This window comes from Scyliorhinus canicula, chromosome 3 (assembly GCF_902713615.1).
Source record: "Scyliorhinus canicula chromosome 3, sScyCan1.1, whole genome shotgun sequence".
Lineage (NCBI taxonomy): Eukaryota > Metazoa > Chordata > Chondrichthyes > Carcharhiniformes > Scyliorhinidae > Scyliorhinus > Scyliorhinus canicula.
The window spans coordinates 213292549-213311971 of NC_052148.1; the positions used below are offsets into that span (position 1 = coordinate 213292549).

Sequence of the window (19423 nt, forward strand, 5' to 3'; positions counted from 1 at the left end):
GACGGACAAGGAGTTTGTGTTTAAAAAGAACACACTGCAACTCTGTGGAAAAGGCACTGGATCCTGATGAGCATTCTAGGATCTACGCAAAGGAAATTCACAAACAGGAGAACAACTGACTACAATCTTTCAAACATCTTTGGATTTGAAAATGTTACCAAAGCACTGAAGGGCTGCCAGCATAACACCACTGTTTAAGCAAGAGGCGAGTCAAACCAGATAGGCTAAAGTTAATATTAACCAAGTTCCTAGATAACATGACATTGGATAAAATTAAAGTTGACCTAGAAATGCATGGGTTAAAAGGGAACAGCCGAAATGGATTAGTACTTTGTTGGTCAGCAAAAAAGGCAAAATGCTGCAGATGCCAGAAATCTGAAATAAAAACAAAAAATGCTGGACCTACTCAGCAGGTATCTGTGGAGAAAAATGGAATGTTAACTTATATTCTCCACATAGTCTGTCAGACCTGAGTATTTCCAGCATTTTCTGTCTTTACTATGGATTTGTAAACCAGATATGTATGATAAATTTAGTAAGACTCCAAGGAAATAATTGTCTGTACTGGTAAAGGCATTGGCAAAGGTAAATACCATGCATGTCTTTTCATGTGCATGGATTTTTAGAAGATATCTGATAGTGTCAAATAAAGTGCTTGCCAACTGAAATATCCAAGACTGGAGATCAATGCATTTTTATCAGGCAAGAGTATTGAGGAATGTGGAGCCAAACTGGATAAATGTATTTGAAGTAAAGCCATGATCTAATGGCAGAACATGATCAAAAGATTGAATTGGTCTTCTTTTAAAATACTAAAAATTGCTGCACAAGTTTTTGAATAATTTAATCTTGCTCAAAGCTGAAATTATTTTAACTGGGAAATAAGATACTTTAGAAGAAAAAGCCCAAAATCATGAACATGCTTTATTTACAAATTATGACAAATTCCACAACGATATTAAAAAAGAAATTGACCCGAGTGGGTTGTGGGTACCTGTCGGTACTGTAAGGCATCCAGAAATACCGAATCATCAAGAAAGACAACAGTTTTGCATGGCATGTTAATTCCCAAAGCAAGCGTTCCAGTCGCAGTCACAACCTATCGAAAGACAACGTCCATTTCTTAAATTAAATGTAATATCAAAAGCAAAGTTCAATTCGAACAGCTGAATATGCATCTGAAAGCTTCATTCGGCAGCTGAATTTTCAGCATTAAAACTACTGTACTAAAATTGGGCAATTCCATGAACAGACACTCCGGAAATTAAATTGATTTGCCTTTTGTATATCTAACAATCTGTGTGTTTCGGCTTTTCACAGCAGAATAGTTATAAACTGTAAAATGAGCACGGATTACTTATTACAACGGTTTTTCTAAAGTAATTCACACTCCTAGAATTTTCATCACAAATCAATTAGCCAGCACAAGGATAAAAATAGAAAATACATTTTAGTAATTGATTATTTTCTGCTCTACAAAATCAAACTTTAATAAAAGCACCTGAAAAATATATTTGAGATTTGTTACAGAAGGAAAGGTGATAATCTTTGAGAATAAGGATCTGCTAATTATCTTATTATTGGTAACTGAATGAAAACTGAATTGTCACCTAATTGATTCAGAGAAAGCACAGATTTTAACAATAATTTCAAATGTCTATGACTGCTATTTACAGTTGAAAAGGAGGATAACCTACTGAAAGTCCTGAAAAAGTTCAGAGTCTATAGGGACTTCATACAATTAACCAAGTACAGCATCAGTAGAACAGCATAACCAGGAAATTAATGGAACTAGAGTGACAAATCCCCAGGACCTGGTGATTCCCACCCAAGTGTGTTAAAGGAAGTAGGGGAGCACATTGTAGATGCTGCTGTATATTGTAGATGGCCTCTCCAAAGCCAATATCCCCGGTATCGAGGCACTGGTCACACTCAACGAGCTGCAATTGGTGGGCCACATTGCCCGACACACGATTCTTGAAACAAGTGCTCTACTCCAGGCTCTACTCCAGGCTCCACAATGGCAAGTGATCACTAGGAGAGAGGAAACGCTACAAAGATACCCTGAAAGCCCCCCCCCCCCCGACTAAATGCAACATCCCCATCGACACGTGGCAATCGCTTGCCTTAGAACACACAAACCGGAGGAAAAGCATCGCTAAGGTGCCAATCATATGGAGCATTGCGGGGTGGAGCACGCAGGGGCCAAGCATAAACAGCGGAAGGAGAGCGCAGAATCCTGAGCGTCCCACGCATCCACCTGATCAAACACCACCTGCCAAACCTGTGGTTGAGTCTGCAGATCCATGGACTTCTGGTGGCAGCAATGCGGAGCTAAGCCGCACGTTCGGCAGCTCCCGCTTTCGTAGGACTTGTGGGCTCTTTTAAGGGCCCCAAACGGCGCTGATTCAACGATTCCCGGTGTATGAAGGGGTCCGGAGTAATACCCCCCAGGATTTATGGTGCGGACCTGGAGTGGGGCGAGGAAAAAACCGGCAGCAGCTCCCCAGGAAAAGCGGGGGAAGGTGGACAAAATGACGGCCGGTGGAGCCCCCGAGGAGTGGAGGCAGTGGGCGCAGGAGCAGCAGGCGGCCCTTCTGCGCTACTTTAGGGAGCTGAAAGTGGAGTTGCTGGACTCTTTGAAAGTTACTACAAGCTAGCTGCTGGAGACCCAGACAACCCAGGGTGCAGCGATCCTTGAGTTGCAGCAGCAGGCCTCTGAGCGCGAGGATGAGGTCTCGGCCCTCGTGAGGAAGGTGGAGATGCATGAGGCGCTCCACAAAAAGTGGCAAGATCATTTTGAGGAGATGGAGTTTCGGTCAAGGAGGAAGAACTTGCGGATCCTGGGCCTCGCAGAGGGGCTGGACGGGTCGGACCTGCCAGCTTATGTGGCCGTGATGCTGAACTCGCTGGTGGGGGCAGGATCTTTCCATCTGCCCCTGGAGCTGGAGGGGGCCCACAGAGTACTGGCCAGGAGGCCTAAGGCGAATGAACCCCCGCGGGCGGTGCTGGTGCGTTTCCATCGGTTCAGTGACCAGGAGTGTGTGCTGCGATGGGCCAAGAAGGTGAGGAGCAGCAAGTGGGAGAATTCGGTAGTGCGCATCTACCAGGACTGGAGTGCGGAGGTGGCTAAGTGGAGGGCCGGGTTCAACCGGACGAAGGCGGTGCTCCACAGCAAGCAGGTGAAATTCGGCATGCTGCCGCCTGCGCACTTGTGGGTCACCGACAAGGACCGGCATCACTATTTTGAGTCCCCGGAGGAGGCGTGGGCCTTTGTGCAGGCTGAAAAGTTGGACTCAAACTAGGGATTGGGGACTGTGGGGGTTTTTGTATCACTGTTTATGCTGTTGCTGGCTATTCTGTTTTTTTCTTCTTTTTTTCTGCTTTCGGATGGTGTTGGTTATGGTTGTGTGTTTTAAGGGGGGTGTTGGGGGTCTGTTTTTTTGTACGGGGTTGGTGGATGGGTCGGGACTGCTATTTGGGAGCTGCGTTGAGGGGGTGGGGTGTGGCAGTGTGAAAGCGCGGGCTTTCCTCTGGTTTCCCGCGCTGCGGGACGAGGGGTGTGGAGCTGGAGGCAAGAGGCGCGGATATCAGTTCCGTTTTCCCACGCTGGAGCGGTGCCAAGGAGCTGCTGCAGCGGGGGGTGACCCCATATCGAGAGGGGTCGGAGTTAGGGCGGGATCTGCCGGGGTCAGCAGGCTCACGGGAGGGGTCCTAGCCGGGGGGGGGGGGGGGGGGGGGGGAGATACCGGGTTGCTGCTGGATTGGCCAGGGAGGAGCTGCTGCGGGTCGGGGTGAGGTTCTATCGCCATGGGAAACGGGCCGAGTGGGGGTTGCTGGCCAGGGGCGAGCAGTCGATGGGCTATGGCTAGTCGGCGGGGGAGGGGGGCGGGGTGCCCCCTGATCCAGCTGATCACTTGGAACGCGAGGGGGTTGAATGGGCCGGTTAAGCGGGCCAGGGTGTTTTCGCATCTGATGGGGCTGAAGGCGGACGTGGCCATGCTTCAGGAGACTCACCTGAAGGTGGCGGACCAGGTACGTTTGAGGAAGGGGTGGGTGGGGCAAGTTTTCCATTCAGGGCTCGACTCGAAGAACCGGGGGGGTGGCGATCCTGGTGGGGAAGAGGGTGGCGTTTGAGACGTCTGAGGTGGTGGCTGATAGTGGCGGCAGATATGTGATAGTGAGCGGTAAGCTGCAGGGGGAGAGGGTGGTGTTGGTAAATGTATATGGCCCAAATTGGGATGATGCTGGTTTCATGAGGCGTATGTTGGGCTGCATTCTTGACCTGGAGGCGGGGGGCCTGATCATGGGGGGGAGACGACGACTTCAATACGGTGCTGGATCCCCCACTGGATCGTTCTAGTTCTAGGACGGGCAGGAGGCCGGCGGCGGCCAAGGTGTTGAGGGGGTTTATGGACCAGATGGGAGGAGTGGATCCCTGGAGGTTTGGGAGGCCGAGGGCCCCGGGAGTACTCTTTTTTCTCCCACGTGCACAGGATTTATTCCCGTATTGATTTTTTTGTCCTGAGTAGGGGGCTGGTTCCGAGGGTGGAGGATGCCGAATATTCGGCTATAGCGATTTCAGACCATGCTCCGCATTGGGTGGATCTGGAGATGGGGGAGGTGCGGGACCAGCGCCCGCTTTGGCGTCTGGACGTGGGGTTGTTGGCTGATGAGGTGTGTGGGGTATGTTGAGAGGTACCTCGAGGCCAATGATACTGGGGAGGTCCGGGTGGGGATGGTGTGGGAGGCTCTGAAGGCAGTGATTAGGGGGGGAGCTGATTTCCATCCGAGCCCATAGGGAGAGGAGGGGGGGAGGAGGGAGAGACTGGTGGGGGAGCTGCTGAGTGTAGATTGGAGGTACGCGGAGGCCCCGGAGGAGGGATTGTTGGGGGAGCGGCGTAGCCTGCAGGCCAAGTTTGATTTACTGACCACCAGAAAGGCGGAGACACAGTGGAGGAAGGCACAGGGAGCGGTCTACAAATATGGAGAGAAGGCGAGCAGGATGCTGGCGCATCAGCTCCGCAAGCGGGACGCGGCTAGGGAGATTGAAGCAAGATAAGGACCCCCTGCAGTGTGGATCATATAGGCCAATTTCACTGTTGAACGTGGACGCCAAGTTGCTGGCGAAGATCTTGGCCACTAGAATAGAGGACTGTGCGCCGGGGGTGATACATGAAGATCAGACGGGTTTTGTGAAGGGGAGGCAGCTGAACACTAACGTGCGAAGGCTGCTCAATGTGATAATGATGCCGGCAGCAGAAGGAGAGGCGGAGATTGTGGTGGCATTGGATGCGGAGAAGGCCTTTGATGGGGTTGAGTGGGGGTGCTTGTGGGGGGTGTTGGAGAGGTTTGGGTTTGGGGAGGGGTTTATTAAATGGGTGGGGTTGCTGTACGGGGCCCCGATGGCGAATGTAGCGACAAATAGGAGGTCAGAGTACTTCAGGCACTACCGTGGGACGGGGCAGGGGTGCCCCCTGTCCCCCTTGCTTTTTGCGTTGGCGATTGAGCCTCTGGCCGGTTCGGTGGGGTGGAGGGGTCTGGTGCGGGGTGGGGGGGGAGCACCGAGTGTCACTTTATGCAGGTGACTTGTTGCTGTGTGTGGCGGGCCCGGTGGGAGGAATGCCGGAGGTGATGGAGATTCTTGCTGAGTTTGGGAGTTTATCGGGCTACAAGTTGAACCTGGGCAGGAGCGGGCTGTTTGTTGTGCACCCGGGTGATCGGGAGGGGGGGGGGGGGGGGGGGGATTGGTAGGCTCCCGCTGAAAAGGGCAGTGAGGAGTTTTGGGTGCCTGGGGGTTCAGGTGGCTAGGAGTTGGGGGACTTTGCATTAGCTTGATTTTACTGGGTTGGTGGAGCGGATGGGGAGGAGTTTAAGGGGTGGGACGTGCTGCCGCTGTCATTGGCGGGTAGGGTGCAGTCCGTTAGGATGACGGTGCTCCCGAGGTTTTTGTTTTTGTTCCGGTGCCTCCCCATTCTTATTCCGGGGGCCTTTTTCAGGAGGGTGAACAGCAGCATCACGGGATTTGTTTGGGCGCGCGTGACTCCGAGGGTGAGGAGGGTCTTTTTGGAGCGGGGCAGGGATGGAGGGGGGCTGCCGCTGTCCAGCCTCTCTGGGTATTATTGGGCGGCTAGTGTCTCGATGGTACGCAAGTGGGTAGTGGATGGGGAGGGGGAGGCATGGAGACGGATGGAGATGGCGTCCTGTGGAGGCACGAGCCTGAGGGCGCTGGTGGCGGCGCCGTTGCCGCTCCCTCCGGCAGGGTGCACTGCGGGCCCGGTGGTGGCGGCTACCCTCAAGATTTGGGGGCGGTATTGTTTATGTTAATTTATTTTTATTTATTTTGTTGTTCATCGGGTTTGGGGGGGGGGGGGGGGGGGGGGGGCTCGTTATAAGCGTTGTTACGGGTCCGGGGGGGGGGGGGTGTTTATTATTGTTATTATTATTGTTTTGTTGTTATACATTTTTCAAAAATTTCAATAAAAATTATTTTAATAAAAGAGTCTGCAGATCCATGATTGGCCATTCAGCCACCACCCCGGAGTGGAAGCAAGACATCCTTGATGCTGAGGGACTGCCCAAGAGAAGAGATACCCCAACTATAATCTTTCAGAGTTCCCTAGATTCACTCGTAGACCCTCTGGATTGGAAAATTGCACACGTCACTCCACTTTTTAAGAAGGGTGAAAGGGGGAAACCAGAGAATTACAGACTAGTTAGCCTAACATCTGTGGTGGGGAAATTGCAGGAGTCTACAATCAGGAATGAGGTAACTGAACTCCCTGAAAAATTTTCATTGACCAGGTAGGGCCAGCATGGAGTCGTGAAGGGAAGGTCATGCCTGACTAATCTTATTGAATTTTTTGATGAGGTGACTAAGGTAATGGACAGGGGAATGCCTTTGGATGTTATTTATATGGACTTCCAGAAGGCATTTGATAAAGTCCCTCACAGGAGACTGTTAACTAAGGTGGAAAGCCCACGGAGTTGAGGGCAAATTATTGACATGATTATGAAATTGATTGTGAGGCAGGCGACAGAGTGGGGACAATGGGTAATTACTCTAATTAGCAGGAGGTCACGAGTGGTGTATCATAGTAATCTCAATTTGGGGCCTCAATTATTCATTAATGGCTTGGATGATGGCATAGAAAGCCATATATCCAAATTTGATGATACAAAGTTAGGTGGCATTGTAGACAGTCTAGAATGATAGCATTAAACTGAAAGGAGATGTTAGCAAAGTGAATGGGCAAATTTGTGGCAGGTGGAATTCAATGTAAGTGTGAAGTTATCCATTTTGGATCAAAAAAAGATAAAGAGCAGTGTACTTTCGAAATGGAAAGTAGTTAAGTACAGTGGATGTCCAAAGAGATTTCGGGGGTCAGGTGCATCGGTCCTTAAAATGCCAGGAACAAGTGCAGAAATAATCAAAAAGGCCAATGGAATGCTGGCCATTATATCTCGAGGATTGGAATATGAAGACCAAATGTTATGCTGCAGAAGCACAAAATCCTGGCTAGACCCCATTTGGGAGCACCGCAAGCAGTTCTTGGCACCACACCGTAGGAAGAATTTGTGGCCTTGGAGGGAGTGCAACGTCGGTTCACAAAAATTATATCTGCATTACTGGGGTTAAGTTACGAGGAGAGATTACCCATGGGTACTCTTAAAGAAATTTTTAAAAAAGATATTAACTTGGAAAGACAGGGTTTAAGATCAACTATTTTCACTGTTTGGAGATTCTTATGGGCCATAGTCTAAAAATTAGGGTACAACCAATCAGATGTTAGGAAGCACTTCTTCTCACAAAGGGTGGTAGAGGTTTGGAACGCTCGCCCACATACAGCAGTTGTTAATTTTAAATCTGAGATAAATAGATTTTTGTTAAGCAAAACTATTAAGGGTTTTGGGCCAAAGGCAGGTAAAAGGAGTTCGGCCACAGATCAACCATGATCTCATTAAATGGCAGGGCTGGCTCGAGGGGCTGAATGGCCTACTCCTGTTCCTATGATTTTTTCCCCCACTGTAAATAGAAAATGCAGTGTCTCTCTTGATAAGAGTCCAGCTGAAATAACAATGTCAAAACTCCTTGCATGATCTGCTGATTCAGATCCCAATTGAGGACAGTCAATAGTCGTGGACCAGAATACTTATTTCAACACACCGTACAATATAAAAACATGAATTTTCATCCCTCATTAACAGAAATGTCAATACTCTTATGAAGCACACAGTTTCAACCTTGGTTTTTTAACCCATTTTGCTGATCTAGGCCTTGTCAGTGCACTCTTGCCACAGGTCTCTCCCACATGCACCACAAGGGTTGCAAATTAGGCCAAAATCCATACATGCCAGGTACCATCTTTATTTTGGGGATTACATACAGCTTTATGATAGGCAGTCTGTCTGCGACAAACAGGTTAGCAGCAAAGAAGTAGAGAGTAGAGTTTCCATGTCCCCAGTCTTTGCATCCCCGGAGCAGACTACCCCTTTACTAGTTAACTCATGTAAACATGAACACTTACCCTGGCAAATCCAAGTCGAAACAGCATCTCCACAGCTTGCCTTCCTTTACTGTTCAGTGAAGCATGATGAAATCCAATTCCTCGTTCCAAATATAAACGTAATTGATTTGCAGTTTTCACTATTTGCAATCGCTGAAAGATTGTATCCAGAATCTAGTGAAATTTAAAGAATTGGTTAAGCATTATTGAGGCATACAAATTCGTTACCCTACCACGCAATGGTTTTTATTCCAATTTAAAATAAAATTATTAAGATTGGTGTTTGTTTAACCAAGTTTTAGTAAAAACAAAGCTTTCCCCATGGCATTCAGTTTTTGTAACCTGCCTTCATGGGTTTGTTTTTCTATGATAAAAATCCAAATTTTCTATCCGTTTGAACTAGGAATGCTATTTTCAAGCATTCCCAAAAATCTATAGTTTCTCTTTGGATTCTAAAATACTAAGTAAGGAATCTGACTAAAGTACATTTGCTTTCTACATTTATACTATTGTAAACAGAACATTGCTGAAAATGTCACTGAAGCTTTTCCTCTTGCACTCCTCATGGCAAATGCAATAATGCAAAATTTTAAATGTACACATCAATTTATACTACTACTGGAGAAAAGGCAAGTTGGCATCAGTTGAAAAGTCGACATTGATGGCCGAGGTATTACAAATGAGAAAGCAATTGGCTCCCTAAGCTCCCAGCTAATTCGAAAATGGCACATAGACATAGAACATACAGTGCAGAAGGAGGCCATTCGGCCCATCGAGTCTGCACCGACCCACTTAAGCCCTCACTTCCACCCTATCCCCATAACCCAGTAACCCTTCCTAATCTTTTTTGGTTACTAAGGGCAATTTATCATGGCCAATCCACCTAACCCGCACGTCTTTGAACTGTAGGAGGAAACCGGAGCACCCGGAGGAAACCCATGCAGACACGGGGAGAACTCCGCACAGACAGTGACCCAGCAGGGAATCGAACCTGGGACCCTGGCGCTGTGAAGCCACAATGCTAATCACTTGTGCTAATGTGCTGCCCTTTTAAGCACGATGCTTAAACATATTCCTGCCTGTGTATGAATGCAAGTACATCTAGCAAGTTTAAATGAGCCGACTTACAAGCTCCACTGATTGTTTTTTAAAATATAAATTTAGAGTATCCAATTTTTTTCCTCCCAAATAAGGGGCAATTTTAGCATGGCCAATCCACCTACCCTGGATTGTGAGGGCAAGACCCATGCAGATGTGGGGAGAATGTGCAAACTCCACACGGACAATGATCCAGGGCCAGAATCGAACCTGGGACCTCGGCGTCATGAGACAGCAGTGCTAACCACTGCGCTATCGTGCCGCCTCGCGACTGATTATTTTGTTGTTATTGTAGCTATCAGCACATTCACAATTGTTCAGTCAGTGCTTCCCAATCACAGAATCACATCGAAAAGCATAAGTTTTGTTTTGGGTTTTGCAAATGCAGGCTGTTGTGTTTGACTGGCAATGACTTGGCCAATCAGTGTCAACTTGCCAATCTACAAGCTCTTTTTTCTCGTGTAGTATAAATTGAGTGTTTGAAAATTGGCCTTCTTGCATTTTACCTGATGAGTGCAAGACAAAGAGCTTTGGCAACTTATCTCCTTTCCCAGAAATAGGGCAGCACGGTAGCATTGTGGATAGCACAATCGCTTCACAGCTCCAGGGTCCCAGGTTCAATTCCGGCTTGGGTCACTGTGTGCGTGGGTTTCCTCCGGGTGCTCCGGTTTCCTCCCACAGTCCAAAGATGTGTGGGTTAGGTGGATTGGCCATGATAAATTGCCCTTAGTGTCCAAAATTGCCCTTAGTGTTGGGTGGGGTTACTGAGTTATGGGAATAGGGTGGAGGTGTTGACCTTGGGTAGGGTGCTCTTTCCAAGAGCCGGTGCAGACTCGATGGGCCGAATGGCCTCCTTCTGCACTGTAAATTCTATGTAAATCTAAATTCTATAAAATATTCAAGTTCTGTACTCCAAGAAACCGAATACGGTTTTGTCAATCATAAGACATATTCCTTTTCCATCCACACTTTCTAATATCTACCCTTTGTAGTGCATAATCACAAAAACGCTAGCCTATCATTTTAGTAGTTATCTTGTTACTCTTTGTGGAATCTTGTTGGCTGCAAATTGTGTCTTGGGGCAGCATGGTGGTGCAGTGGATAGCACTGTGTCTACGGCGCTGAGGACTCGGTTTCGATTCTGGTCCGGGTCACTGTCAGTGTAGAGTTTGCACATTTTCCCCGTGCCTGTGTGGGTTTCCCCCCACAACCAAAAGATGTGCAGTTAGGTGGATTTGCCACACTAAAGTGACCCTTAATTAGAAACAAATAATTGGGTACTCAAATTTAAAAAACAAATTGTATCTGTTGTAACAGGCATTTAATTTTGGTTTGGGACTTTTTGGAGACATATAATAAAATGCTACAAATCTTTCTTTGAACCCATCAATGAAAATAGTGAGAAGCAAATCAAGAATGACTTAACCATAACCAATATTCAGTAAATACATTAACTGGCGGACATTCAGATCAAGTTGAATATCTGTTGCTAGCACAAAAATAAACTTGCTCTTTACCTTTCGGTCTGCAGCAGTTTCCACTGCATAGGTGCAATCCGCAGGAATCTTTCTCATTTCTTGGAGCTTCTGGTATAGCATTTCTTGTTCAGTTTCTTTCATTACCATGTTGTCGGATACTTGAGACTCTTTTGGATCACTGACACCAAACAAAAAAATGTTTTTTTTGCAACACAATACTTGATTGAACATAAGTCAATGACTGAGAAATATTTCGGAAAACTATATTGAATAGACTAATGAGGGTAACAAAATCTTGGAATCATTTTTCAAACAAATAGTTGCTGCATTAATATAGCTTTGAAAATTAACCACGATGCGCTGAATAACCTGTTACTATAACCTGTCTTCTGATCGAAGCAAGCACAGCGGGTAAATACACTTGATTTGTTTATTCCATGTAGAATAGGAAAGGACTAATTGGTCAAAGTTTTGCTTATGATATATTTTCAGTTACCCATACTGGAAACTGACTGTACTTTTTATTTTAATTCTTAGGATGTGGGTGTTGATTGCAAGGTAGATTCTTTTCCCATTCCTAATTACCCTTAAAGTGGTGGTGGTGAGCCACCTTCCTGAACCATAGCAGGCATACCAAATTACTCCATTGATTGATTTTTAAGTGGGCAGTTAAGAACCAACCCCATTGCTGTTGATCTGGAATCGTATATATACACACATATATATATATATATATATAAAAACTGTAGGGACAACAGATTTCCTTCCCTCAAGGGACATGCGCGAACCAAATGGTTTCTAATAAAAATCCATCAATGAACACATGACTAGATTTTTTAAATCCCAGATTTATTTAATGAACGGAATCTAAACTCCATACTTAGCTCTCTGGATTATTAGTCCAGAACTCTGGATCACTAAACTAACAACTAAACCACCGGTTGTACTGTTCCCAACATATACCGTGGAACAATGATAGAAGACAAAATAAAGGAACTCATCTTGGATACTTTTTGCAATCAGATAATCAACACAATTGAATAACATAGGACTCAACAATTATGACAGGCAACTGGACAGGAAAAGCACAAAGCGTCAAATAAAAGGTGTTGCTGCCTGGTTTGTCTTTTGCATCTTAAATCTGGTCTACCCTCCTTGCTTTCTTGAACCAAAATGCTTCCAGCATACAACTCTTTAGCCGTTGGCCGTTAAGGTGAAAATGGCTGACAGAGTGCTTTCTAACATCTGTTATATTTCCTTCAGGAGACCACTGCTCAGTGTTGACCAGAAAAAAACTGACTGCCAATTATTGGCACTATGTCCTTCTCCAAGTTAAATCCAGCATGGCAATGAAATTCTGGTGATGTTCACATTGCAAGAACGCAGCATGTGGATTCAGCTGAATAGGTAATAGTATTCAATCACATTTGAATGCGATACGGAAAGCTGATTCACCCAAAATAGTTGGGATACTTGCTGTGTTATAAATCAACACCTTTCAACGGAAGGGTGGCTTGGGAAGATGGCTCTGTTTGTGTAAGCCATGTTAGCTGGGGTTTGTGCTCGGGTGGGGTTGTTGGTTATATTGTTGTGTTTCTGTTTTTGTTGACGTTTGATGTTGAATATTGTTGAAATTATAAATGCCGCAATAAAATATTTTCTTAAAAAAAAATCAACATCTTTGTAACCACCTTCTGTGGAAACTGGCAACTGATTAGCATTGTTTGCCCGATGTAAGCAGCTTCCAGGTCTAAGAGCTTGGGACCATATTAAAATGTAGATCATATCTATTAAAGAACTGTTGTATTACTTTCAGCAGAGATGGGGAGATGGGGATATAAGAAATAGAGGCAATTTCAAGTAGAAATGTTTCACAGATTAAATGGCAAGTTTGTTCATTAAAAAGACTACTATAGTTATCATGGGCTGGATACTCCACCCGTTCCGCCACATTTCTGTTTCAGTACGCCGGCGGGATGCTCTGTTACGCCGGTCGGTCAATGGGGTTTTCCCATTGTGGGGTAGCCCCACGCCGTCAGGAAACCCCCGGGTTGCCGGCAGAACGGAGCATCCCGCCGGCGGAGAATTAAGCCCCTTATTTTTGCATATATCCAAATATAACTTGGGTTCAACTGGCCTAGATATTAGATGATACTGTACCAGTTTTTCAAATACAAAAGATCACCCAAGTGTCCAATCTGCAGGGGGGAACAGGGCACAACGCTTATTACACACATAAATGCACTACTGATTATGTTGAAGATGATAGAAAAGTAGCACTCAGCTGACACCTGAAACAGGTTTGCAAATGAAAATCAGAAACCTAACCAATTTGACTGTTCTGAAGGCATTCAGTGCCAAAGACTGTTACCAACCCAAACCCAATTAACCCTTTCCATTCCTCCCAATCAGCTGGCCACTGATGTTTCGCCCTCCTCTCCTGGTCACCGCACTTCCTCTAATTTACATTTCATTGCAATATATTATATATATATATATATATATATATATAATATATATAGAGAGAGAGAGAGAGAGAGAGATAGTATATTGCTTAAGGCTTATTTCGGGCCACTCAAAATTGAAAATCACCAGTGAGCTGCCTGGGAATCAACAGCAGAAGTCTGTTGCTCATCAGTCCCATGAAATAAGTCCCAAGCCCAAATATTGGTTCTGCTCTCCATGCCTATCTGGCACAAAGATCATTTCTCACGTCAGGTACCCATCAGCATGGCGGTCTTCACAACCCACATAATTTTACTCTGCCTTGAGTTCAGTCAGGCAAGACACTAAACCAAACATTGTACTCCATAAGTCACTCCTCAGGTTGTTATATTAATTCAGCACTCTCTAGCGTGGAGTTTGTGTGGTACTGTATCTCTCATTCTCACGTGTATCGAGATGCCTCCCCAAAATGAATAAGATTAAATTTATCAGATTACATTGGAAATTACTAACTTGAAGTGAACAATGATACTTACGATGGTTGCTTTTTTCCAGCACGCTTTGATAATTTTCGAAGCTTATTTTCAAATTCAATTCTTTTTTTTGCGTCATCAGATCCTCTTTTCATCTGTTCCTTGTTGGTGACATGTAGGAAAATCTCTTTGGCTAACCGTTCTACTACAGAAACACTGAACCTATAATTGAAAGTAAAGAAGACTATATTAAATTTCATTTGTGTGGTCTTAACAGGAAAAAAGTGCAATAATTGCCTCGCAATACTGGCACATAGTAACATTTGCATCATTTTGTGGGCAGCGCTCCATATATTAAATTTGTCTTTTCACTTCAACTAGTGCATTGATTCTATAACATTTATACAAAATTCTCACTCCAAAATTGAGCCTCGATTCCCAAAACACAGGTTTAACCAGGGCACTCCTGGTGCAGTAAACAATACTGCCTCTTCCCCAAACCAGCTGCCTCAATCCCATCTTTCACTGTTTGCCTATTTATAGTGTGAAAAGTCAGCCAGCTGTTACCCATGCCCCATGACTCTCTAATGCAGTGAGTTTCCTGAGGGCTTGAATCCAATCGAATATTTTTCGGCAATGCTCTCTTGGCCGGTGGGTGGAGATGAGGGGATGGATCTCCGTAGCCCATGCCGAAATCGGGAGCTGGCGGAGAATGGATTCCGATACCGGAATCGGGGCAGGCACCGGTTTGCAATGCTCCGCCCCTCCAAACCAGCGTCATCGGGCCATGCGCCGCCATAACGTTGTTGTACATCATCGACTGGCCCATCCGCGATGCTCCGCTCCCGATGAGCTGGGTTCCCGACGGCGTGGGTCACGTTGGGAACCTGCTGGGCTGGCTAGGGACTGTGTCCAGCACCACACCCATCCGGGATCGGTGCCACTGGCTGGGACTCTGCTACGAGGGCTGGGGGGGGGGGGGGGGAGAAAGAGGAGGGCTGGGGGGTGGACAGGGGGTGGGCGAGTTAGGGTTCCAGCACAGCTGCCATCATGTTTTTCAACATGTCTGGGGCAGGCCATCAGCCCTGCGCATGCGCAGCCCAGCCATTCTCCAGCCGCTTTCTGCGCAATCTGCAGATGGTTCGTGCGGTTGCCAGTGCTAGCCCCTAACCGGTACAGGAATCGGTGAGGTCTTAGCACTGATTTTTCCTGTTACAAACCACCCGCGAAGTCGCTGTTGGCGCCGGCATTTAGCAGCTGGAATGGAGAATTCCACCCAAGATGTTTGCTCCTCCGGAATTAAGGGCGCACCGAACCCTGCGACAGAAGCCAAAGCCGAACGAACCACCTCGTGCAGCATTCATCAGATTCCACAGAAGTGGGACTAGCAACAGCGGAATATCGACTGAGATGGCTTGTTGATGATGGGGGAAGTTGTCTGGTCTTTTTTGTTATAGGCGATTAGATCTATGGGGGGAATGGAGAACGTGGGACATGGATGGGGGACAGGGATCACAGGCCTCGAGTTTAGTGACGTTTGGGAATTGGAACTTGGGGGCAGAGAGTTAGGCTAGTTAATGGGAGCGGTGTGGGAGGGGGGGGGGGGGGGGTCGGGCTGGGACGTGTTGGGCCAATAGGACGAGCCTCGATGGGTCGAGCATGATTGGTTGGTAGGGGAACGGGGCTAATATAGGCAGAAAGTTCTCTGTCAACCTGGAAGTGGTAATGCCGGACTTGAGGTTGCTGGCAGGGGGTGGGATGCGTGTGAAGCCCCTGACAGGGCTAGTCATCTGGAACGCGCAGGGCTTATGTGAGAAACAGAAGCTGAATTTTATTGGCTTGATGGGGAGGATCAAGGCAGACCTGCAGAGGTGGGACAGTCCCCAGTCTTGGCAGGCCAAGTTCAGTCGGTTAGAATGAATATATTGTCGATTCCGGTTCCAGTGCCTCCAGTATTTCTGCGCTATTGGTTTTTTATGAGGTGAACTGGCTTATTACTGCATTTATCTGGGCGGGTAAGGTCCCAAGGATTCAAGACGGATGCTGCAGTCATGCAGGGGATCTCACGTTGTCAATATATGTTATGTTACTATTGGGCAACTAATGTGGAGAAGGTGCTGAAGTGGTTTGGGGACCTGCGGGCCCTCTGGGTGTGGGTGGAATAGTCAGTTAGGGAAATGAGCTTGGGAGGGTTGGTAATGGCGCCACTTCCGGTGTCACCAACAAAATATTCTACAATTCAGTCGTGATGGCCACACTAAAAATTTGGGGACTGCTCTGTCAGCAATTCAAATTGTGGGCACCCATTAGTGCCAATCACCTATTCCGACAGGCTGGATGCCAAATTTAGTGCTTGGAAGAGAGGGCTGGAGGAGGGGGGAATCTAATTTTGGTAGGTCAGTTCACTAGGTTGGAGGAGTTAAGGAGAAATATGATGTTTTCGGATGCAGACGGATTTAGGTACCCCCAGGAGCAGAGCTCATTTAAGCAGTTTTTTTCTGGCCTTCCCAGTGGTTCAGTCAGCCACCTTGTTGGAGCGGACTTCTCCCTGCACAGGATTGGTGGAGGGTAGTATGTCCAGGATGTACTAACGAATAGCGGAGGAAGGAGTTGGGTTCAATGATTGGATGATGGCAAAATGGAAGGAGTTGGAGCTGACACTAGAGGAATGGGTGTGGCGTGAGGCATTGAGGAGGGTGAATGAGACACGATCTTGCATGAGGCTGAGCCTCATCAAAGTAGTTTACTAAGGAGAGGACAAGCCGCTTTTTTGAAGGGACGGAATGATAGGTGTAGGTATGAGCATTATTCAAGGGACCCCCGCACATCACATGCACCTGTTCTGGTTGTGCCCCAGGCTGGTGGAGTTCTGGGGGATTTTTTTTTTGACACAATGCCGGCGATCCTGAATGTGGGGGTGCAACACGGCCCACTGGTGGCGATTAATGGGATCACTGATATGACAGAACTGCTGACAGGTACGTTGGCTGATGTCCTGGCCTTCGCTTCATTGGTGGCATGGAAGTTTGGGCTGGAAGATGGCTGCACTGCTGAAGGTTTTGGTGTGGTTGGGTAATTTGATGGAGTTTGTCCACCTCAAGAAGGTCAAATACCCTTGAGATGGTCGATTAAGATATTGAATATGCCAACCATTTAGAGTGTACTTTGAAGAATTGGTCACTGCCAGAGTGTATGAATGGTGGGGGTGGGTTGTTTGTTTATAGGAGAGGTAGTCTGGTTTTTTTTGAGGGTGGGGGGGGGGGGGGGGGAGAGTCTTTGTAAAATGTGTTTGTTTATGGAATTTTGTTAAATGTTAGTTATGGTTCAACCCTTTTAGAATCTTTTGTAGGAATGTTAAATATGTAATAAAAATCATTTCCAAAATGTATACAATTCACTCAAATCATACAACACAAGGGGTCAACTGTAATCAATGGAGCACAATAGCTTAGAAAGAGAAAAAGTAGAACCAATGATGTGACTCATTTTATATTTGTGAATAAGAGGTAATTTCATACATTGAATCGCAATCAACTTGCTTTTTAAAGAATTCCTCACATGAACTTGATGCAGAAAATATTAAAACGGCTTGTCATCTCGGAAATGATTTCTACCCAGGTAACAGTGGAATCTGGGTGCAATGAAATGTTGCTGAAGATCAAGAAATTTTAAACAAAACTGAATTGTGGCTATAACTTCACAATTAAGCGGATTCAAAAGAACATTGTTCCAAAACACACCCTGCTCACAAAACTGGCCACACTTGGGGCTAAATGGCAAGATTTTGCTTGTTTGAGAGTTTTGATTGCACCCCGAGATGTTTGACACCATGGCACCATATCCGTATGAACGCTGTGTAAAGAAGTTGACTTGCACTGCTAAGCAATCCACTGAAGCTTGACCAAGTATGTTTCACCGACTGTGGTCAATTTAAATTCAGTCAATTGATCTGTAATTGATCAGCATTCAATTGAAACCATGGTTACGTTCTGCTGTGCTGCAATAATTAACTGAATAATTTCCTCACTTCTGGCAACTGTGCTCCTCTGAAATGATGTTGCAGGGTGTCTTGCTCGCGTCACAAATTGATTACATGGCTTACCTTTATGAGTTTAAGTGTAATTTACATTGGCAAAACCAGTGGAGCATTCAGCACATTCTACCCACGAATGAAATCTCCACATCTTAAAAGATTCTCAATCAATAACAAATATGAAATAAAAGATAAACTTACGAGAAAAACAAAGCTGGAAGCTGGTTTGCTTTCTGTAAGGCTTCAACCAACATGGGAAACTGCTTCACCATGGTCGCTGTAGAATTCACAACACTTGTTGGTTTCAGCTTCTCTAACACTTCCACAGCCTTAGGTAGTATTGAGGAATTATTATTAAAGTGAGATACATACTTTATACACACAAAGAATACATCATAATAGTACTCTAATAATCAAATTTATATTTAATTATTTTGTGAAAAAACCTTTTAGTTAACATTGATTGGGATTATTAAAACAACAGTCTGATGTCTCAGTAGTTAAGGGCGAGGGGTCAGAGCGGAGTTGTACAAAAGATTCTACTGATCTGATGATGGTAGAGGCGCCCTAAAGAATTCTGTACATTTGCGGAGGAATTAAAACGTTGTTTGACAGGAGTCAGTAGTCTAATCAGACCTCCAGGAATTAAGAAAATAATGGCTCTAAAGAACCACAATGCAGCAAGACCAGGTGATTTCCACTTGAGGATTTTAAAAAGGGAGAACATTGGATGAGAAGCTGCAGTTGGTCGAGTCCTTGTCCACCTACTGCCTTACCCCTTCTAAGTGGTTACGGGTTTGTAGGTTGTGGTCAAAAAGGCTTTGATGGGTTGCTGCAGTGTATCTTATAAATGGTACACATTACAGGGAAAAGCAGAAGGAAGGCAGGCGCCGAGGAAGCATGTGGGCTGGGGCTTCCTCAGAGTGACAGCTGCTGTGTAGCAGTCTGAGCGAGCTGCTGACTTGCAAAAATATATCGGTGGTAAAACCAAACCACGAGCGTCTAGACAGCATAATCATACAGACCTCAGTGCCCAGTGTGTACCACAATAGTGCTGGAGAGGGTGTCTTTAAAGCAGGTTTTTTTTCCTGGATGGAGTAGAGTTTCATATGTTTTGGAGCTGTGCTCATATGTAGGCATGTGGATAGTACTCCATCATGCTCCTGATTTCTGCCTTGTAGATTTTGGGGATACAAGAAGCAAATCAATTCAACATGGAAGCCCTCTATTTATCCCATTATCGGTCTGATACATCAAACCAAATTTCAATGGGCACTTTATATTCTACCAGACCGAATTAAAATATGATCAAGTAGACCTGAAGATTTAATCAATATTGCTATTATACAAGACATGTCTTTTTTAAAAAACTTTACTCTGCTTTAGAAA

At 45.8% G+C, this 19423-nt stretch overlaps 1 protein-coding gene across 1 annotated transcript in view; it reads right to left on the reverse strand.

The window, feature by feature from the left end:
* Window positions 1-19423, reverse strand: part of LOC119963277 (probable ATP-dependent RNA helicase DDX60) — a 90849-nt gene that overhangs the window by 24204 nt on the left and 47222 nt on the right. Inside the window, 5 exon segments of the mRNA XM_038792134.1 lie at window positions 995-1099; window positions 8529-8681; window positions 11123-11261; window positions 14065-14223; window positions 18236-18363. Of these exon segments, the coding sequence (XP_038648062.1) occupies window positions 995-1099; window positions 8529-8681; window positions 11123-11261; window positions 14065-14223; window positions 18236-18363 (684 nt within the window).